Source organism: Sparus aurata, chromosome 1 (genome assembly GCF_900880675.1).
Source record: "Sparus aurata chromosome 1, fSpaAur1.1, whole genome shotgun sequence".
In the NCBI taxonomy this organism is placed as follows: domain Eukaryota; kingdom Metazoa; phylum Chordata; class Actinopteri; order Spariformes; family Sparidae; genus Sparus; species Sparus aurata.
In genome coordinates this window covers 34,297,038-34,320,133 of record NC_044187.1, presented here as the reverse complement: position 1 = coordinate 34,320,133, position 23,096 = coordinate 34,297,038, and the positions used below count along the sequence as shown (strand labels likewise).

Here is a 23,096-nt window from a genome sequence, read left to right as displayed (position 1 = left end):
AATTCTTCTGACAGTTATTCCTCTCTATATTTGATGGACCCTACCATCCTTCTATTTTCAAACAGTTTTCTGGGAACCTTTTTGTCCGTTTTTGGTTCTTGCAGGTATAAATGTGTATTGCCTTTCTTTATTTAAGGTAACAAAATAAAGTAACACAACATAGAATAATTCATGATAACAAAGGCAAGGTAATACTGAGAAATTAAATCTAAGAACTCATTTGAACACAGGGGCAACGTGTTTTTATTGATAAAGAGAATAAAAAGTTATTGTGAGCTAAAAGAAATATACTGTATATATACACACAAACAATGGGAGGCCACAACATATGCCTGCATCATCGATGTTTTCTGGTGTCACCAGAATAACTGATAAAAATAGCGCATTTGCTGAATGCTTATATCTTGACGGGAAAGATAGCATAAACATATATTTTTTAAAAGCTTCGCAATTTCAATTTACATTTGTACAGTGACAATAAAGGCATATTCTATCTTAAAAACGTAAAATGTCTACTGTGCCAGGTGAGGCTGAAATATTGTAAGAGCGCAGGTTTAGGCGTTAAGGTAAATGCATTTCAGGTTTTAGGAAAACCTTAACGAGAGAGGATAGACTCCAGGAGCTCTACTGTCCAATTGCTTCGTACTCATTCTTCAGGTACTACTGACAATTGTGGGCACCTTACTGTAAAGTGTTACCAACCCATGGAATGCTATTTAAAAAGACAATGTTTTGCAAGATTGCTATCCATAAACAATGCATTTAATGTACCACTGCATGTACTCAGATGATCAGAATGAAAAAGCTATACTTTTTAAAGGCACAATCAATAGGAATTTTCTATAAAACAATGGCTAATACACAAATAATTTGCTACTAAAAAATCCTACTCAGCCCGCTTTTAACAAGCAGTCAGCTGAGAGGAATGTGAATCCCCCATTCAATACCATGCAGACAATTGAAAATAGCGAAAGACTTACTAGTATGTAATGTACAGTATATTACAATGCAAATAATATATTCATTAACAATACTAATGGATACATGTAGGAGATGCTATAGGTGACTCTAGTTTAGCAAAAGGATGTAAAACTTGGTCAGCTTTACACCAACAAACAGCCAGTTCTGTGGGGAAAACCCAATCAGCAGGATAAACGGTGGCAATATATGTTTTTGCGAACCATGGATATATTGGAACTTGTAATTTCCTTAATGATGCAACTAACTATTTCTTTATGTTTAATCTTCAACGATGCTGTACTTATTCTCTAACTAGTCTTAGGCAGGGGTTCAGAAAAGATCACTTTCTGGCTCAAAGGGATAGTTCAGGTATTATGTGTGGGGTTGTATGAGGCACTTATCCCTAGTCATTGTAACTCCTTCAGTAGATGCTGTTAGCAAACACGGCTAGAAATTGTCCTGAGGTTGCTTCACACTGACAAATGTTGAAACAAAGTCTCAAACAGCAGTCACTGGCTTGACAGCCTTCTCACCTGTAACACCACCTCCACTCCACCTCCATACACGGAAGTCAGGTCATAAATGTGTAAAGTGAATGCGATAGGACACGATTTTTTGGAAATGTCTATATGGTATGTTGCCAATGACATGCACAAATGTGAACGTTATGCTATAACGTATGTCAACATTTTATCCTGCTGACTGGGCTGGTCTATAGAGTCGCACTTAATCAGATGTAACATTAGTAGAAATTACAGCTCAGGTATTTACAATGTTGGGGGAGAATTTTGCACCTGCTCCATCAGAGTGCCTTTGGATAGAAAACTTTTTAAAAATAGAAAAAAGACGAAAAAAACTTCACCATGTTTTTCTCATGGGACTCAGCTTCAATGTCTTCCTTGGCATATGGAGTATGCTCAGGTGTCATCATGTGACCGACTGTAGCTAATGAAAATCCATCACATGGCAACAGAAGTCTTTTGCTTTTCATGCTTCTCATGGCTACTTTTGCCAGTTGTCCAGTGTCTCCCTGCTGATGACCAGTTGACATGAATCTGGAGTGAGGATACAGCTTAGCATAAACACTACAATAAGAGATGACTGGCTAGACTGGATCTGTTAAAAGGAAAATACAACCGCCCAATTTAGAGCCTTGGAAGTGCTGGCAGGTGGATTTTATTAGCTTGTTGTCCCATAGTGTCCAGTCTTTATGCTAAGCTAAGCTAATCATATCCTGATAATGGTCATAGCCCATTTTGAAAGTGGCTTTCTTTAATCCAGATCTTTCTTTGTATCACCCGGCTGTGTGGCACGGTCTGCCTCACCATCATCCAGAAGCTCGTTTTCCTCATCAGGTTTGCCATTAGTCTGTGACTGGCTGGCAGTCCCCTCCTTGACGACCAGAAGCTCCTTTTCCTCATCAGGTTTGCCATTAGTCTGTGATTGGCTGGCAGTCCCCTCCTTGACGGCAGTCCCCCCCTTGATGGCAGGGGTTAGGTCCATGCTTGAAGCAGCCTGAACAGAAGCTCTTTCGTCTCGTTCTTGAAATTCTTCAGGTGTTTTCCGCTTAAAGAAACCCAACTTGTGACAGAAGAAAGAAGAACAGTTATTTCAAGAAAAGCCAAGGAGACCCATATTACAAGAGAAAAACAATCATTTATATGTTTTTAATTCAGTTCCAGACATTCAGGCAACAGCTGAATGAAGACATAAATGTGTCTTCTATTTGTAATTTTTAAGATTTTTTGACTCTCACCTTAAACATGATGACTGCAATTATGATCAGAAGCAGTAATCCCAGAATAACTCCAGTTAAAATGATCAGCAGTTCATCCGGGGGTATTAGGAACTCAACCTGAACTTCAGTCTGTTGGCAGAGAGAATAAAGGGTTTGTGGGACCTTTGCTTATTTGAACTAGGATGTATGATTTATTGCAGACAAAATGGTTTTGGCTGTTCATGTGTAGACTGGTATTTACCGATTTCATCACTGGATCGTTAGCTTCAGCAGACTTCTGTTTTTTTAAATAAATATGATAGATTGCGTTTGTGAATAACATTAAAAAGCATTTATTTTTTAAATGGCATCACTGTGGTCTTTAGTGACCAGTAACTCCAACATACCTGTTGTTTTCTAGAATCCAGCACATATCGTTGATTGTCATAGCTGATATCTATAAAACTTTTAAATTTGACCGTTGCACCCTCTCCAGTATATCGCTTAAGGAAGGCCATATTCTGCAAAAGAGTATGTAAATTACTGACATATTCACCACTTTGAATGGTACATGTGCTGTGTATCCTGCCTTGTTACATACCGCTGCACGCTGCTTGAGATCCTTAAACTGTACGTGTCCTGTCAGTTTAAACTCTGTGCTTGATTCTTTGTCCAGGATGAAACTATCACACACCATTCTTTTGCAGTATTTCTCTGAAGAGCAGTACTGTAACACAGCAACAGTTCATTTGGGATTTGTATTTTCATGACCAGTTCTGTGAGAATATTTTGGTACTAAATATGTTTTACTTACTTCAGACGTTTTGTCAGTTATGCCTGTGCATTGGGTTTTGTTCTAAACAAAAAAAGGAACTAGTAAGCATGAGGGATTTTTAATTCTAAACACAACAGTTAAAGTAAGTAGAAGTCCTGTTTCTGCTTACCTGCTCAACAAGGACTTGATAGTTCTCCATTTGAAAGTTATGGTCCAGTTCAGTTGGAAAGAACAGGGACACATTGATAGGGAAAGCCTTGAAACCAGTGTTTCTTATCTGCAAACAGTGGGAGACCAGTTATAGGTTCAACATTTTGGAAAATACAACAATTAACTTTCTTGCTGAGGGTTCGATGAGAAGATTGACACCACTCTGTTTATCTGGTAAATGTAAAACTAAAACCAGAAGCCAGTGAGCTTAGCTTAGAAAAAACACTGGCTCTGTCGAAGAATGAAAAAGGTCAGCCAGGTAGCTATTTCCATTCTTCGTCCAGCCTTTATGTTAAACTAAGCTAAAAGTCTTCTAGCTCCTGATTAATTTCTGTTCACATTATTCTCATACTGTATACAAGTCTGACAGAGAGAAATTCTTGAATTAAGTTACGCTATTTCTGGAGTTATATAATGTCTCATTCCTTTGTCCATACCAAACCCCCATAAAAGTATGTGTTACACTTGGGTTTTTCTAGTGTACACAACCTGTCCTCTAGCAAACATCGGACAGCCAGAGTTAGCGACAAGCTAACAAACACAGTGAGCCTTTAGCAACTAAGGAGCATGATAAATCTCCTTTGAGGCCAAGTTAGTGAGGATGAAAACAGAGCAAAAAGTAGAGTGATAAAGATCAGCAGGGACATGACTGCAAATTAGCTCCAACTTTGCTATGTGTCTGCTATGCATAAATAGGTAATTGTTTTCTAACAAGTTCATCATAGTGTTTTTATGAGATGATAATGTGTCAGTGTTGTGTTTGGTGCTTGTTGCTACAGGACCTGATGTTTGCTTGTCGCATAATAATTTACACGCTCACCTTGTATATAGCAACCATTTTTTTAGGTAGTGCATCCTCTGTCGAGAAGTTCAGATACTTGATGGTGTCGTCGTTCCTGGAAAAAAAGCAGGATGGGCAAAATGATCAGGCAGCCGTGGGATGATAATTATTTACTAGCAACATGTTAGAGCTGCAGTTATAGTGTCACTTACACTGTTATTAGCATTTCAATTTGAAATTGTACTGGGATGCTTCTGGTCACGGAATTTTTCCTGGAGGAGTTTGTATTATCACTGAGGATGTAAAAAGCATTTGTGGTGAATATCAAACAAGAAATATTTAATGAGAGTAAAAATATTTTAATCATACAAAAAAAGAGGAGCTGCTTACCTTTTTCCAGTAATGGTAATCGAAACATTGTCTTTCCACTCATATCCAGTTTCGATGTAGAAAGTAGTATTAAATGTTGCCTTAACAGAGAAAAAGAGAGTTATGTTCAACCTTGCTCACAGAGAAAGAGACAATTAGAGAAGTTGCCATGTTTGTGAAAGTCAAAGGTTCAGGCAGTTGGTCATAGCTCTTGGTTTACGAAACTTCAACTGTCTGCTGTGAGGATGTCAGGGTGCAGTATGACTCACTTCTGATCGGCTGCGATACACAGGAAGGCTGATGCCGCATGTAATTCTATCAACAACGTCATTACAGCTGTAGAGCGTTGGTCTTGTTGCCTGTTTTAAGAGAAATATAGGAACAAACACGTGTTAATTGAGACCCTATATTATTATTAATATTACGGTTATTGACAGACTCGAGGTCCAGATATAAAAGACACACACAATATACAGACAAACATAAGATTACACAAAGATAGACATGTGTCCTCACTTCTATAGAACAAAAGCTTTAAGTTTGATTTGAACTGTGTGTGTGTACATGGCTGTATTTAAGAGAGATTATAAACAGCATTAGTTCTCAGAGTCATGTTCTGTGATTAAGAACGCCTCTGACACCCCACACATCCTGTGTAGGTTTCAAATCCATTTTCTGTTCCGTTTCCTTTACTCTTTGAGTCACACAAGAAGTGTGAAAAAAAGCTTTGCAGTAGCTACACACTTAAAAATGCATCTAAATGTGTCCTTTTTTTATGTACAGCTCAACAGTGATCAAACCTTTTCTTTAAGGATTCTAATTTTTTTGCCTGCTTTTTTTGGTTTAACGGGCTGTTGCACAAATAGGCTTTGGGTCAAGTGGGCCATTTTCTGGAATGTTGGGGATTTGTGTATTTATTCACTGCATTGAGGTGTCAGTTTCACAGAACTGTATGCAGAACTGTATATATTGTCATTTTTATTCTAATCATTGCTCTTCCTTGTCAGACCCCGGCACTAACACTATTTACAAAGTAACTCGGTCACCAACAGTTTGGCTGGAAATTCAGATGTTTCAGACTAGTAGTGGCTAATGTCCCCTTGAACCACGAGCCTAAAGCAGAGTTGAAGACTTCTTTCTAACTCCACACACCAGATTTCTATCATTCTCATTATTGTAGTCCTCAGGCCAACAGACCCAGATTCAAGTGATATCATTTGAGATCATTTATATGACTTCATGCAGTTCCCACAAAAAGCTTAATAGAATCTTTTCTCATATCAAGTAGTGACTGTGAACATACTCTGATGTGTAAACTCTGTGGTTTGCCAATTTAACAAGCAGGTGCTCAGGTAAAAAGTAACCCTGAGGAGGACATGATATAGAAGTTTGATTTTGAAGTCACCTCTGTCAAATTCATCAGAGAGAAGGAGAGGCCTGCAGGATGCTGAATCGAAAGGCTGGTGTTGTACGAGTCATCACCATGATTGGACAGTTTTACAAACAGGTTGAAGTAGCTCCCTTTTGCCACAAGTAATGTTGAGGTCCTAAGAGAGAGAGAGCACTTCTTAGATCTGAGTCAAATGCTGTTACTTTTGCCACGCTGTGTTTATCAGATATACGTACATGGAGTGGAAACTGAGCTCAAGTTCGGCGATACAGGTGTCATTTTTTCTACATTGCTTTTCAAAGGGAACCTGCAGACCGAAGAAAAAAAAAGGAAAAGTTAATGAAAATGTATGCTTGAAAAAACAGAGAAAGACAGAAAATCAAAAGAGGATTCCTGAAACACAAAAGAACAACAATATAGCTTTTGTGAACAGACAAGTACAAATCTTTAGAAAAGTGCTTGGAATTTGGTATAGACATTCATTTTGTCACCATATTAACTATAATAATGATTTGATGATCTCCTGACTTTCCAACTAGCACCATCATTCAATTCAAGTTTGCCCAATTCTTTGGTTGACAACCAAATATCTGCACTACACATGACATTCCCTTCAGTCTTTGTTGCATTTGTTGCTCTGTTGCATTATTAACTATAGTCCAGTAGTGAAACCAGCCACTCTGCAGCACTGTCTGCTCAGGGGGATCCATCGTGTTACAAGTAGGCTCTTTGAGTAGTTATTTTCTACACCACAGAGTTTGTTTGTTGTTGTAACGTTTTGAATGCTGTGTGCTGCTGTCCGTCGGTTATATCTGACAATGAAAAGTGTTCACCAACATGTGGCCTGCTTAACATTTGCCTCACATAAGTAATTATCCAGTCAATGAAAAATTCATGATAACACTAGCATTTGCATGCTGTAAATTGTCTGCGTGCTGCACTTTTCGTTCCGTCAACATCTAAAGCTAAACAGCATGCTAGTGTAGCAGAATGATATATGTGGGCCGTGATGTACGTTGTATCCCTGTTTGTAAAGTGGCCTGTATTGTTCTGCTCTCTCATCTACTGGGTTCTCATTAGCCAATCTTTGCAGGAGGTCACTCTATGTAGGAATGTAGTTGTTATTTCAGTTCTCTCTCGCCTGTGTTAAAGGCACGCATCCTGTTCACCTTGCTGCTACAATTGTCTGGTAGGGTAGCAGTTCCGCATTAGTGTTATTTGCTTTTGCTACATACGTTTTTCATGCCTTTTTGTAGATATCCCTTTTGGGGATCTCCCTCCTTATGAAGTGAGTCACTCACAGATTGTTGCTGGTAACCCATGGTCCACACAGCCTGCTTGTGTAATGTGTGGTGGCTGTGTTGCTGAGCAGCTGCAGCTCACTCAGGCATAGTGCGGCTCCTACCTGCCCTAGCTTTCTACATGGAGTTTTCGAGAACCACATGCATGAACGGATAACAATAGGAGAAACCAAATCTCTAGATGATGTGCCACTGCAGCACGATATATGATTATGAATATGCACAGTAGTGTTCCTTCTGCTGGCCCGGCCCACTAGTCCCCACTCGTCCCATAGATTTTACAAAGTGACTGTTTCAGCTCATTTTGATCTTTAGTGGCATATATGTCCTAAAGGCAGTCTTTGCTATCTGTGTCAAAGGTAAACCACATTTTTTAGCACTGTTAGAAAAGAAAAATTCAAAAAAGTCATCATCACATCCTTAAACAGAATTACATTTCGTATATCATGTCAGCCTAGTAGTGTGCTGATCACTGATCACTTTATCTGAACACAAATGTCTTAGAAATTTAGATGGGTACATGTAAGAGACAAAACTGTATGGATGCAAATGTGTACCTCAACAACAGCCTGCCTCTTGCTGTCCAAATTCAGGACGGGGCCCGCACTGTCATTTTGGGCAAAGTTCATTTTGATGCTGATGGGTGATAAGGTGTCTATCACACATTTCTGCAAGAAAAGAAAAGTCATCTGCATATTGTTGAAGACATTTTCAGACAGAAAAAAAGAAGATGAGCCCAAAGCACATATTTTGGGTTACAATTCATAACTGAACAACCAACAAAAAAATAATCAAATACTTGACATGCTTTATAAAACTATCTTAAATCTGTAGATAACTTGAAAAATCAACTAGCTAACATACAGAGACATGGACAATTTATATAGAGGTATAGATAGGTGATAGTGGGTCATATACCATACAGATAGTTACAGTATGTGATGGTTTAGATCAAAGTTTAGATTAAAGTGCTTTACAAATAAAATATGTTATAATTTTTATTATGGTGAATATTATTAATTGGTCTCCATACTGGCATGTAGACGGAGTGGATGAAGCAGGTGTCTTTATCCCTCAGTACAACAGTTGAAGTAACATTTTTAGCTTTTCTGTCATTTTGATTGAAGGAGCCTCGAATGATTTGTCTCGTTGGATCCACATGGAGCGTGTACAAGATGTTTAGTCCGGAGCTGATCGCCCCTGTAAAGGCATCCGGAAGGGTTAGAATAACACATTGATGGGGTGAACAGCACCAGCAGGTGTTAATGCACATATTATTAAGACAAGTCCTTACCTGCTTTGCTCTTTGTTGTTTCTACCATTTCAAAGCAGGCTGTTAAGTTAACCATTGGTAAATTTTCGTTTGTTTTGGCTACGCAGTCAATTTTTTCAGTGCTTATCATCTCAGGTTGAAAAGACAGATGAGCCGTGACATTGAAAACTGGCCTGGACCTGAAAGACATTCATCAAATTGAATAATTATTAAAAAGGCATTATAATACTTTGCACAGGATCTTTTCTCTAGGATGATTGTATGCTTGCAGGGTAGGTGATCAAAACACCAGTCCATGATTTCACTTCCCTCTGCAACTCTGCTCTGACAAACCAAAAGCCAAAATGATTCAAACTTCTTCATCTGTTGTTTGTATGGGAGAGTTTGTCTGTGAAATAAATGTCAGTTCCCTGCTTCATTCATATGAAATTCTTTTATACACTTGGCTTGTTGAAAACACTGCTGGATGGGGTGATTTGGGTTTCAACATATAGAAAATATAGCTGCTGCCCTTGAATAATAAAATCTGCTGCAGTCAACAAATGTATTATGTTTTGGTTTATTGTACAGTTTGCAACGCTGCATTTACTCATTATGTACTGTTTACTGTACATGATGAGTGAAGGCAGGTAGATTCTCAGGCAATGTGTGCCACTTTTGTTGAAAACTGAGCTTTGAGATGTAATCTGGCAGTGAGATGCTGAGGCCAGAGAAACACGTGCTTTGACATAGACAAGGTGCATATTTCATGTCATGGACACGTATGTTTAATATTTGATGATGCACACAAGCAACGCTCCAAACACGAGACAGTCATCATTTGTATTCAACTTGTAAAGATCAAGTATATCTCTAACCTGAGTATTTTACCTACTTAATGTACTCAGTATCCATACCTGAAGACAACAGCCATGCCTTGTGATCCGACCACAATGTCTGGAAGTCCATCCTCTCCAAGGTCGATTTTCCCATACATTGACTGTCCAAAGAATCTCAGCCCAGGCTGTATTGCCTTCCCCAAGATTCTCTGGAATAACAGAGGTATGACAACTGAAACAGTGTGTGATTATCCAGGTGAGACAAATCAAGGTTTTCATGGTAAATACCAAAATAATAAAAACCTGCAATGAGTTGTGTCATTCCTTGGACGATTTTTCAATTTTATTCAAATGCCAGTTTTAGTCTGATGTTTTGGCAAACATGTACATTTGCATTACCCTCCTTATGGTGGTGCACCATGAAAAAAGGATGTTGGGGGACATTTGATGTGTCCCCAGTGTGACTCGACCCAGCAACCTAACAACCCATTGTTGTTCAGGGTTAACGCCTTAGTGTTCCATATACACCAAGCCGACAAAAAAGAACAAACAGTGACCAGAGGCTGGCTGTTGTGTTGCCCCACGTTACCTGTGTCTCAGCAAAAAGGCTGCACATGACATACCCCAAAGACTGCAGCCCACTGCCAGCTACCTTGTGCTTCCTGCACCTGCTTGAAAGGAGATAACTCTCCATATGACAAGAGAGTCTTTATTCATCATTCAGAAAGGGAAACTGGAAGACTGTCGTTATGATAAATCAGTGATGACTTTTTATCAAATATGTCTGATAAAAAGTTGCAAATGGCACTGGCGATGAGGCTGAGGCAAAAAATACAAAGAAAGCATGCTAATTGGTTAAATAATAGATACTAGTGATGGGCTCCAGGGGCTTTGACTGTCGTTTTCAGTTTCTCTACCATGAACTAATTTGCTTGGCTTCCTGCGCAACTAAACAGTCATTTCTCTTATGAATGGACTCTGCTGCCAACTCAACATGCTCGGTCAGCCAAAAAGTCACAAACAAGGGACAACAAGGCACTGCTGACACTCACGAACAACCCGACATTGGCCTGGTGTGTCAGGGCCCTTAACCCCTGATTGATACAGATGTTTTAGCTTTTTATCTGCTCCAGCCATAGTGAGCACTCCATCAATCAGTTGCTGTTCTTCTCATATAGAGGGTTACTAACCTATCTTAAAAACAACAATGGAGGATACTGTTTCTTTTGTGTTGTTTCTGACTCTCACCTGGCTGAAAGTGCTGCGTATCCCTCTGTGTTTGTCACCAAGGAAGATGTATACAGCCCCTCCGTTATCATCCTCAAGGGGAGCTCCAACAGCAACGTCTCGGAGTCCATCTCCATTCAGATCTGCAAGACTGGATATGGTGGTGCCAAATCTCCCCATGGATGGTGCACTTATATTCTGTTCTCTATTCAATAGCATCTGTAAATATAAGAACACAAGTTTATTTGATTAAGAAAATCAATAAACACATTCAATATCTCACTGTAACCTCGTTTTGAATATGATCCCACCTTATCAGTCAACTTGTAGACGTATATATGGCCCTCTCTCTTCTCCTTCTCCTGGAAAAACAGGGGAGCTCCAACCAGCAGAAAATCAGTGTTCCCATCTGAGTCAATATCTAATGAGCACAGCTCTGCACCAAAGTAGGAACCAATCTGAAAAGTGAGGTTTATATCATTTAACATATAAAATGGTGCCAGTGCAAGAAAGTTCTTTGGTTTCCTTCCAGCAACCATGGAAAGATGTGCCTTTGCACAATTTTATAAAACGTGTAACATGCATTTTGGTAAAGTAAAGCAGCAGATTTCTTTAAGAAAAAGATACAATCTGGGAATCTGGGTCCAGCTGCTTTGTCCAAGATGCAAGTTTCTTTTGTGTGCCATTGTATGTACTGTTTTTGATAACTGTCTCCTTCTTTGTGCTGTCAGTCTAATGTGTACAGTGCTGTGACAAGATATATCTTCCTCTGCCAAGTCTTGGATGTTAATGTGAGGGGTTTCTAGGTCTTACTAAGGAAAGTTATCCCAAAAAATGAAAGTAAACCTGCCTCTTGGATAGTCTTTTGTTATTCACCTAGGGAAATTAAAACCACATTAATCTATACAGATAATTTTAAAAGTAATTATTTAAATGCTGTGAACGGAAAATGTAGTTTCCATTGAAGCAACATTATGTAACTTTTTCCCCCTTAAAATGATAGTTTCTTACGGTGTAATAGGGTGAATGGTGTCTCTGTCACAGCCACTCTGCTCCCCATCACTTGTTTCTGCGCTATGTAACTTCACGGACGCGGTGGGACCACTGCGTTTCATACATGTTTACTTCAAGTTTACTGTAGGGTTTCAAGATATAACATTGTTATGACGTAACGAGTTTTGTCTGTCCTCAGCATCTACATCATGTCATTAAGGCAAATTGTTACAGGCCTTAATGACAGAGGTGTTGCACTCTGGATTGGGGTGCCAAATTGCATAAAATGCCAATTTCTACATAATGTTGCTTTAAGGCAAACTTAAAAAGACATTCTGTTTAGCATATGTAAAGCCTTTTTTATTTTATTTCTCAAGATAGTTACCAACCTGCTCCCCATCTATTCGTTGGGCTGTGGTCCAGTTCTTGCCTTCATTTCGAAAAAGTAAGACCTGTCCTTTGTGTTCAAATCTTGGTGCACCAGTGAAATATAGAGGAGCCTTGTTCTTCTCTCCAACAGAAGTCGAATATCCTGGAACAGAGTACGTTTCAAATAACAGAATCTATTCCCCTTATATGGATTTGCTACTTTTGCAATACAAAGCTATTTTAGACCTATAAATGCAGTTGGAAACTGATTTAACAAGACGTAGGCACACAACTTTAAAACCACTGACATGTAAGTGAATAACTTCAGCCATCTTGTTTCAGTGCAGTGTTGGGTCCTGAGATCCATTTTGATGCCACTGGATACACAACGACCATGCAAACATTGTCAAAGAACAATCACGCCCCAACATTGGCAATGGCAGTCCCTGATGGCAGTGATCATCGGTGTATCGGTGTGTCGTTGTGTCAAGTGGTATCCAGGAGCCAAGGTTACCCAGACGAAGACTGCAATGCACCTCTATGATCAACATAATTTGCTTCACTTGTCAGTTGTTTTAATGTTGTGGCTGATCTGTGTATGTTTTTTTGCCAAGCATCATTTTAAAATAAAATAAAACAAAACATCAATATCTCAAGTCAAACAATAAAATCTGTTAATAAAAAAGCGGATAACATGAAGCTACATAAATAACTTTACTACCCATGTAGGAGTCGTTCTTCATCGATGGTTCTTGAATTTGTGTTTCCTTTTGTTCATGAAGCTCTTGGAGAGAACCTCGCCATGTGTTGGTTCCCACTGAACCCAGAATCAAGGTATCCTGTTGTCAGAAATGTGCAGGTGTGGTCAGTGAACAAAGGTGAGTGGAACCAACAACAGTAGAAACGTTGGGAGGTGACACATTTACTGCCTAGTCTGACTAGCGTCCATCAATAAAGCGACACGAGGACAAACCAAATACCACGATCTTCTACAATTCATTGTCATTTTTTTAAAGATTCGAACTTATCACTTGAATTTTCAAGCTTATACTAACATTTGTAATGAAAAAAAGCGCTATTACATTCAAAACAAATGCAAAATAGAAGTATTTTGATGAGTTGTCTCAGACTTTTTTGACCCCGCTGTGCTAATTACTTGCTAATTACTAGTTTTATTCTTACTGGCGAAGTCCACCTATCCTACATGGCTTACACTCTGCTGTAAACATACATACGTTGCGATTTTCTGTAGCTTTTTTGACATCTGAGTAACTGATAAAGGCTTCATTGCTACCAATACACATGTAATGTCATATATATTATTTTTTTCTAAATCAATCACGGTTACTACCAATTTATTTTTCTTTTATCTTTTGGTTAATAATTAAACTAATTCATAGCTTGACCTGGATTGTGTGTCTAAATGTAAACCCCCTTCACCTGCCTTTCTCAAACGATGGTACGGGCTCCCTCTAGTGGTGTGCTGATGAATCTCCTTAATAGCCTGCTTTTAAATTGTTTTTTATGATTGTAATTTAAAAAAACATATAATTCTATCAAATACCATGACGAATGAAATGAAAACACGAAGAATATGGGTTTAAAATAAGTTTAGGCTTAACTGTATTTTTTCATGTTCGATATTGTGTCAGCCGTCTACGTAGTCGGGTTGTGGCGTGAAGAAAAGGATTGTAAGCGGAGGTAGCTAAGAAGTGTTAAAAACAATGCAGTCATGGCTACAGGATCTCTTTGGAAGAGAAATCGGGTTTAGGACTAACAAGCTGCAAATGGCGAAAAACTGTAAGAAAATATGACACAGGTTAAATTAAGTTTTGATTCAGTTACACCTGTAACTAAGGCACAGGAAGCCTCATACTGTGCGGCTTCCTGTGCCTTATTGAAAGCTGGTAAGCCACACAGAATTGGCGAATAACTGTGTCTACCATTAGCCAAAGAGATGACACACAGAATGAAATATGGGGAGAAGCCTGCCAAATAGCTAAACTTGGTACCACTTTCAAACGACACAGTGTCGCAGAGAATAGGAGCCATGGCAGATGATGTTAATGTTGGTGTCTTTATGAAATGTGACACACAGTTATTATTGTTAATGTTCTGCCTTGCTCTGTGTGCGTACTGTATGAGTATGAGGGGTTGTCCCTGCATCATAGTTGTGTGAAAAGGTTTAATATGGCGTGATATATGTGCCACATTTGTGAAGGAACAATGGGAGATTTTGAGCACAGAAAAATATATTTTGAAAAGAAAATATGCACGACCAAAACACAATTTCATTTGAGCAAATAAAAAACATATTTTGTGCTCAATAAATGTATTTGCATGAATTAAGTATGAATTAATTACTGTTAGTCCCTTTGGACAAAATAATTTGCTAAGTAACCTTAAGAGATAAGATTAAAGATCTAATTATGCAGCTTTTAGAAATGTGTGAAAAAAAAAGATGTAAATTGACTTTTTGACTGTACTCACTTTGTAGAAGACGGCACTGAATCCACTCTGAGACATTTCATCAGTCAGCTCTCCAGCTAGAGCCTGTTTGGAGCCTGTATAAACAGTTGTTGTAATATTTAATGTTGCTTTTGCAGGGGCACAACATTTAGATGAAACATTTTTTTGTCAAAACATTATTGTACAAAGAAGGAAAAGAAAACTATACAATTCAACCTCACCTTCCATACTAAAGATCTTAATTTGAAAGTTTTCCAGTATTCCTGTGAGTCCATTGTAGTTCTCAATTTTGAAGATATTTTTATCTTTTGGTTCCGAAGCAATGGCCTTAAATTTCTCCAGCTCAACGTTTTTGACCTGAAACCAGAATGCTGCTTGAAATTATTAAGTACCTCAAAGTTTGATGTTAACCAAGAACTCAAATGTTGAATCAGTACAAGTTGCAATAATTAAGCTGAGCTCTGCTACAATTGTTATTTAAAGCAATATTATCAAAATTTTTACATCTCTGAGGTATACCTCCTGTGGTTACTTGATCTGTTGGACAAATAAATTGAAACATTTTGAAAAATGAATTTACCCCAATGACAAAACGAATAATGTTTTTGTCATCATATCTTTTGATAACGCCATTGTCACCATCACTGGGATCTCCATCTGTGATCAGCACCAGAACTTTAGTTGCATCAGGAGTGGCGCCTGCAGCCGGGTTTTCAAAGATTTCATTTCTGAAACAAATGTAACAGTTGAAACTGTAATGCTCAGAATAAAACTTGATGTATAAATATGAATAAATTAAAGTTACGACAACAAGAGTTTGTGTGTGATGTAACTGCACTTACAACACAAATGTGAGTGCTTTGTGTGTGTTGGTAAGACTCTTCATATGGGGCTCTTTCTTTAGTTTTTCAAGAGCACGACCAGCTTGATAGTCATTGAAGTCAAAAACTTTGCTGTAATCAAAGGAGAACTGAACTGCTGCAAACTGAAAAAGTGAGACAAAATTATAAATTATTCATATAACATTGTTTTACAGTCAAATAAAGGCTATAAATGCTCTAATGTGGCAGTAGTGCAGTGACCTTGACTGATGTTTGATTGAGGCTTTTCATTATATCCATGATAAAGACTTTATTCTTCCCAAACTCTACTTCAGTCATACTCCCAGATCCATCAAATAGAAAGACAAGGTCCACTGTCTTTTTTGTGCATCCTAAAAAGAATAACAGAGGGAAAGTTTGTGAGGAATGTTTAGTCAGGATAAAAACATTGAATATAATATCTTACTGCCAGGACAAAGTGCTATGATCACAGTGAGTTGAAGAAGTGCACGTGTGGAGGTCTACAGTTTGCTCTCTGTTTTTACTTTGGAAAGCAGGTGTGGAATTGGAGATCTGCTGAAGATCACTTGTCACCGTGTAACACACACTGTTCAGATAGGAGTTCTCGTTGCATTCATGGGCGACACTTGGACTGCAAACCTAGATCAGAACATAAGAAATAAACTTAACTGATCACATTAAATAGTTTTGCTTAGGACTTTGAAAAAAATGTCACAGAGAAATGTATTTTAGATTTTATCTTACAGTGAATCTGGAGGGGTTGGAGTGTTCAGCTAATGACAGGCCAAGGTGCTTGACTGGTATTGTTGTGTTGTCAAGATGAATTTCTGCAAGAGTAGCATTTTATATAAAATACACAAAGATTTTAGGCTGCAATGGGACTTTTTCTTAATTTAGATTGCATTGTTGGAAATGTTACTTTTCTCTTTAATAGTGGGATTCTTTCAAAAAATGCACTTGTACCTCCAGGGTTGAAACACTGGGTGTTTTCGATAACAGGTTTGCAGATTCCCCCAGATCCATTTCGCTGTAGAGGTGCTGTAACAATTATCCTGGGGATAAACAACCGAGGCAACACTAATCTTAACTATTTCAGTGGCCAGGCTGAAACAAGCAGCACTACTTATCTAAAATGATCTCATCTGCCTGTTGCAAGTGGTGATGCCACAGGAAGAGACCGGATACCATGACATTCAAAGTGATAAATCACCAAGTGTTACTGCAGAAGTAACTAGAGTTATCTAACATCTATGCTACATGCAAAAGGAAATTATGGAAATTTTTGCAACTGAATTTATGGTTTAAGGATTTTGACAGTCACAGAGTATCAAATGTCAGCTGAACCCCAAAATTGTAAATGCAAACTTACCCTTTCTCTGTGCCAGACGTGAACTGAACCACTTTGTATCCGAAGAAATCTTTTCGTTCACCAGTATAGACTTCAGGCTCTGTCATATCAATGTTGAAAGCCAAAGAGACACGGATGGCTGCAATTTGTGAAAAAAAAAACAAACAGACCACATAAATCTTGCCTTAATCTTAATTTCAAATGGTAACTAAACTTAAATTGTTAGTCGTAGATAATCAGGACTTTTAGAAATCATTTGATATTTTATGTCAATCTCGCCACTAAATTAGTTTTTCATGACAGTTTTTTTTAAAAAGCATTGGGTTGTGCGGCATAAACAAAATAAAATAAATGGATCTTCATCTATCTTATCTACAGGCCCTACTTCATATTTATGTTGTGATTTCACACAAATTCATATTCATTCCTTAACTCCAGCCTTTTTCATAGTGCAATAAAGAGAATTCAGCATGTTGCCTATGATGCAATTACACACATAAAAAAGTGGCTGTGATTCAAGTGTCATTCTTCACATACGTGCCTGCATAGTTTCTGTGTACCTATTTGATAAATAAGTAAATGCACTAGACAGCAGATCAGGGCCAAATCAACACAGGGTTAGAGAATATATTCTGTGGGAACTTTGGATTTTACATAGCTTGAACAGAACAAAACACTGAAACACACAAGGTTGTGTTGCAATTGTGTTAATGTTAAAGGAACAATTCATCAATCAAAAAGTCATAGAGACTGATGCAGCAGAACTAAGCATAAAAGTTCAGTGCCAACATTATCCACAGTGCTACTGTGTAGCCGAAAGTTCAGTCAGAGATGCAGTTGTTTTATGCTAGTAGCATTTTAGAAATTGTGGTCTTTATCCTCCGCTGATGACGCACTGACTGAAGTGAGGTAATTAATTTGAACTTGCATCGCTCTCACTGGCTTTATACGTTTTTCAAATATGCAGCTGCTCTCCCCAACACCCTGAACATACTTATAAGTTTAAATCTGTTCTTCTTTAACATCAAGGCAGAAAAAGCAGAAGGAAATAATTTATCCTCAAAACATTCTTGCATCGATGCCAACTTCAGTTCCTGCTTACTTCAATTTCATATTTTGTGGTATTTCGTGATGCTGACACAATGTCTGCCTCTGTCCTGTTTTTGCCCATTGTTCTCTCTCTACCCAAATAGACCATATTCATACGGCAGCCATTTTTCTCTGTTCTGAGAAGTTTTGTTAAAGGTCAGGGTGGGAAATGTAGATGTTCACATTTGTTTTCCAGGCTGTAAGTCATATGAATGCAGGGAATCTGTCAAACTGTTGTTATTTTGCCGCTTCTTGATTGATCATCAATTGAAAAGACAATGGATTGTGAAACTCTAGAGGGATTTTGGGCATATTTAAAGGTAAAACAACATTTGATAGCCCATTAACAGCTAATGTTAACATATAACCACTTCCAAGATAACACTGCCTCCTGATAGTGGTACACATTATGATAGGAAAGGTTTAAATTGATTATTAAGATGCTTAAGTGCTTCCGTTCTTAACAGTTTTAACATAGGGAGCAGAAGTCCTGCTGCTTCCAGGGTGCCTGATTGGTCCTTGAATAGAAAAAACAAACCGTTCAGTAGTCAATAGGAAAGGACACATAAATGTTTGATTCTGTTTGAATTGTGGAAAGAATTACACATGTAATGTTGGTCAATTTGAAAGGTAATTTTGCAAGTCAATAAAGTTGCAGTCTATTGGATAAATAGTTGAATATCATTTAGTTTTGTGTAAAACAGCTCAGTGTACTACACGGTCTCACCTAGTGTGCGTCAGCAGTATAAAGTATTAAAACAGGTAAAAATCATAATAAATCTGAGTAAATAAACTGTACTCGGCTGCCACATTAGCTCAGCTGGTAGAGCGTGTGCAGAGGCTGCGTTCTCACTCGCTCAGGCTCGATGACATGCGTCTCTTCCTGCATGTCACCCTCCTTCTCTCTCATCCTGTTTCCTGACATTTATAAAATTGGCAACATGATCAAAACTTTAGCTACGATAACTTTGTACACAGTGATTTTATTCTATGTGAGAGTTGTGTTTACAGCCTGCTGTGCTGGTTAATGCTGGAAAAAATGTCAGTTCAGCTCCCTCAGCCACCATATATGGTCAGTTCACGTACCTAAAAAGCATTTCCGCTTTTATCACTAGTTGATGTGATGAACTAAGTACAATTATTTCAATTTGAGATATGTGTACTTGAGTATTTTCTTTTCATGCCACTTTCTACTACTGCTTTAAGTCTCAGACAGAAATATTGTATATTACTACAATTATTTGACAGCAGTTGAACTACCTAACAGTGCATTAATTGACAGAAAATTGATTTTCAGTTATTTTAATAATAATTTTTCACACAAAAACATTTAATGGTTACGGCCTACAAAATTTTAACTGCTGAGACTTCCTTTTCATTATTTGAATAATTTTAATATATTAGTTATAATTGTGAGGTTTGGACTGTTGTTTGGACAAAATAAGAATTGTGAAGGTGTCACTTTTGGCTCTGGATGACCTTGACAGCATTTTTCACTATTTTCAGAACGCATACGAACCAAACAATCATTTAATTCAGAAAATAATCAGAAGATTAATCCATGATGAAAATAATCATTTCTTGTAGTGCAAACTCAGCTGCACCTCAGCCAACCACAGCAGTGAAACTCTGCTTTCACATGAACCCGTTAGCAATAATAATCTGATAAGATAAAATACATTGTCACAGGGGACATTATTCAGCACAGAGTACTTTAAGAACATTTTCTAGACTAAACCTACATCCATTTACTTAGTAACATTTTCAGTACTTTTATGGTGTATTTTTACAGTGTGGTATTATCACTTTTACTTGAGCAATAGATCTGAACGCTTCCTGCACCACCAACTAGTTACATCAAATTTCTACCAGGCTACCTCATCTGAAGCAAATGAAAGTTTCTCACTGCTTAAAGGGAAATATATATAAATAAATGCACTTTCTTTAACAGCAGTGTTCTAGTTCCTCTAGATAATCTAGACCTTTCAGTTTCTATTGCTACCATTACTTCTTTAAAAAAGAATTTTTCTGTGGGAACTTTTGGACTTAAAGGAACTGCAAACCTACAAGAAGCTGTATGATTAATTCAAATTGTGACTAGCACGAGTTTGTGGTTAAACGTTCATTTTCACCCAATGTGTTGCGTCTCAGCACAGTTTCTTGTACTGATGATTAAAATTCATAACCCCCCCCCCCAAAAATTGTGAAAATTCAAATAAAACACATATGGTAGGCTATAAGGCTTTACAACAAAATGCCATAATTTGTCATTTATCAGAATCAGAATTCAGAACAGTTTCTTAAACTGAGGATTCAAACTTTCCCTATCTTTCCTTTACTAGTTGAATAAAAGAGTCAACATGTATAAAAACTTTAGATCTTACCAACAGTCAGCACCATGTAGGTGAGAAGGAAGATGCGACTCCCATGCATCTTTCACACCACTCTCTTCTACCGCAACAGTGCTAGTGGTGTGGCTTGAGATGCATTTTGTGTGTGCAATACTTCCTGTCTTCTTCTTGAGCGAGGGCGTTTCCGTACCAGGTGGTTGTGACACCCATAGCAATACTCTCATTTTGTTTCCTCTCATGCTTCCCTTTTCTGCTGTAATCTCTAAACCCTTCACTTCTTGAAAATATCTGGACATTTTTACAAAGCAAAAGGAGGTTGCACTCAGGGCCGTAACCAGGATTTTAGAAATACTGAGGTCATAATTGTGGAGGTCCGAACATAAGCAAAGTTTCAGCGGGCGGGTCCATAAGGAAATGTGTATTTGTAACTGACACTGTGTGAGTGTGTGTTGACCAACCTTCGTGAGGGCAGGGACAGCAGAATACAGTACAGATGTGGAGATATGAAGGCAGTCAGAGCCAGTAGATGGGGGCAGGCAGCCAGTCACCATGCATGTAGACTCACTCAAAGATTGTCTAGCCTAGATGTAACAGGGCATAATGCAAGACAAGATTCCACTTGTCTCTCCTGCCAAGAAGGAATTGAGCAAAATAATATACACCTCCTTAATATCAACTTTAAGACACACTTAAATAACTCGAATACCAAATAATACAAACTCAAACACAAACAGTACATGAACACAAGCAAAATGTAAGTCATACAATTTCACTATTAGATACTACTAGATATGTTGTTAACTTAAGTTACATTAAGATTGAATAATTACGATTATGATTGAATTAGATCAGAGGACAGTATGGTTTGATTAACATCAGTGTGTATGGGACATTGATAATCCTATCCTGGGGCAGCACCTGGTCTTCTCTTCACCTTTCTTTCCTTTTCTCCCCCTCTCGTCCTCTTCTTGCCTTACTATCTTCTTCCCAAAGGGAGGCAGGGTTTGTTGTGCTCTCTTCATTATGTCTGAAGAAAGTAAACACACAACAGCTCAGCTGAGTTGGTAAAGTAACTTTAACAGTGCTGGGTAACATTGTATTACTGGCCTGGCCTCTGTTAGGATTCACATTACAAAAACTAGAGTTCCAGAAGAATCTGTGTTTGCTTGCCGAAGTCTTGACGAGTACGTTTAAAACTATGTTTAAAAGTATATTTAATAGCCTATAATTAGTATAGGCTATTAAAACATCTAGTACAGAAATCACGGAAGTAGTAGCAGCAGCAGCACTAGATACAGTCAAAGAACAGCATAACTGCAAAAAATGAGCAAGCATGGATTATAAATTAGCTAGCTAACATCAGTCAACAGCATCCCTCTGCTTTCAATGGCCACCCAAAGATGGGCTCTTATCAAGACAGCAGCATCACTACCACTGAAACGACCATTTGTAGGCAGTTAGCATTAGCTAGTTATGCTATCACTTGTGATGGTTGATCACTAACTTGGACGGCACTACAAGGCATGAAGTCGCAGTTACATTAAAAGTATCGTTACATGTAATAATTTGTGCTTCGTATCACTCACGTGAGCTTGTTGGCCTGCATTGTATTTACATCAACGGACACCGTGTTTTAAAGTTTGAAAATGGTATGCTTTATTAAAATACAAGCAACCTGGCCAGTTTATTCCAGTTACCAATTTTGCGATGTCTATCTTAGGAAGTAGAGAATACTTCAGACAACAAATCCTTACCGCTGAAGTACAGCTTGTCCAGAAGTTATTTTAACAGAGTGTTGTTAGATTGGCGTAGCTCTCTCATGAATTGGGCGGTGCGTCAGGTGTGCGTAAGGTGTGAGTGGGTGAGCGAGAGTGAGGGAGCGTGTGTACGGCAGACAGTGAATGAATGAAAGAGAAAGGAGTAGCAGCAGTAACGACTGGCCCTGGAGGAAACGGCTCCCCTGCGCTACCCGACCACGGTCCGGGAGCCGAAAAAGAATGGTGTAACAAGAGTTTTTTCTTTTTTTTACCCACAAACCAGTGCAATGACCAAAGATGGTATATTTACGACAGGATAATCCACTCTGTAACCCAAGGTGTGGGTACGTGATCTTGACTACCCTTTGAGGGTGTAAATGATGTCTTTTCAAATCCATTTGGGATTATAGGGCTTCTGGAGACTCAGATTGTATTCTATGAGCTGTGTGGATCTATTTTTATCAACTTTTTTTCAGTTCTTATTTAATGTTTTATAACAAATGTAAATGTAAATGTAAATGTACTTTATTTATACAGCCCTTTACAACAATCCTTTCGGTGTACCAAAGTGCTTTACAGCAGGTAATAAGTAAAAAGAATAAATAAAAACAATTAAAAACAATAAAAACAGTGAAAGCAATAAAATACAGCAAAATCAAATAAGATAAAATAAGATAAAAAATGTCATCACGCTACTGGGTATTAAAGCTAGGGTCTACAATCCTGTGCCGTGTTCCAATATCCATACTTTCCGTACTTACTATACTTAGTTTGAGTACGTAGGGTGTTCCGATATCTATCGCGGTGAAAAGAAGTGTACTTAAAGGACCCGGATGTTGCACTCATAACGGCAAAATCGTTGAGTGTGCAACGATGTACACTTTGCGCACTCAACGGCCGCCATCTTGTCTACGTAGCGGAAGAAGCGGAGCCAGGCAGAGGCGCTCCGCTCGGATTTTTTTTTTTAAATAGCTTCTGAGACAACAGCGCCTGCAGCGGAGCCATATTGCAGGATTGTAGGATTGTAATTGTTAAAAAGTAAAGCCGTAGATGTCTT

General features: G+C 38.2%; 1 protein-coding gene across 3 annotated transcripts; it reads right to left on the bottom strand.

Annotated features, from left to right (window-relative positions):
* Window positions 1–219: 219 nt before the first annotated feature.
* Window positions 220–22,232, bottom strand: LOC115586183 (integrin alpha-L-like). 3 transcript variants are annotated; one of them, XM_030425002.1, is made up of 33 exons: window positions 22,037–22,232; window positions 21,201–21,309; window positions 20,741–20,910; window positions 16,864–16,981; window positions 16,458–16,546; window positions 16,239–16,321; window positions 16,019–16,133; window positions 15,735–15,865; window positions 15,495–15,637; window positions 15,233–15,380; window positions 14,874–15,009; window positions 14,674–14,747; window positions 12,905–13,022; window positions 12,204–12,346; window positions 11,133–11,279; window positions 10,843–11,040; window positions 9,673–9,803; window positions 8,798–8,955; window positions 8,537–8,703; window positions 8,061–8,171; window positions 6,439–6,509; window positions 6,218–6,359; window positions 5,082–5,171; window positions 4,834–4,913; window positions 4,656–4,736; window positions 4,483–4,558; window positions 3,622–3,729; window positions 3,492–3,533; window positions 3,279–3,404; window positions 3,085–3,198; window positions 2,940–2,975; window positions 2,717–2,827; window positions 220–2,541 (listed from the first exon to the last, which is right to left on the bottom strand). In XM_030425002.1, exons 4-33 carry the CDS (start codon window positions 16,947–16,949, stop codon window positions 2,233–2,235), a joined length of 3,564 nt encoding a protein of 1,187 aa, XP_030280862.1. In that variant the 5' UTR covers window positions 16,950–16,981; window positions 20,741–20,910; window positions 21,201–21,309; window positions 22,037–22,232; the 3' UTR covers window positions 220–2,232. The 3 variants fall into 3 exon arrangements, with proteins under 3 accessions (XP_030280862.1, XP_030280872.1, XP_030280854.1); XM_030425012.1 differs by having other exon boundaries at window positions 21,217–21,309; XM_030424994.1 differs by lacking the exons at window positions 20,741–20,910; window positions 21,201–21,309; window positions 22,037–22,232 and adding an exon at window positions 20,316–20,434.
* Window positions 22,233–23,096: the final 864 nt, after the last annotated feature.

Coding starts and splice junctions, on each gene's coding strand:
- LOC115586183 (XM_030424994.1), bottom strand. CDS start 20,364: ATGCATGGGAGTCGCATCTTCCTTCTCACCTACATGGTGCTGACTGTT. Junction 12,347..12,904: donor GAAGAACGACTCCTACATGG/GTAGTAAAGTTA, acceptor ACTCTGTTCCAG/GATATTCGACTTCTGTTGGA. Junction 11,041..11,132: donor TCTACAAGTTGACTGATAAG/GTGGGATCATAT, acceptor TTATATTTACAG/ATGCTATTGAATAGAGAACA.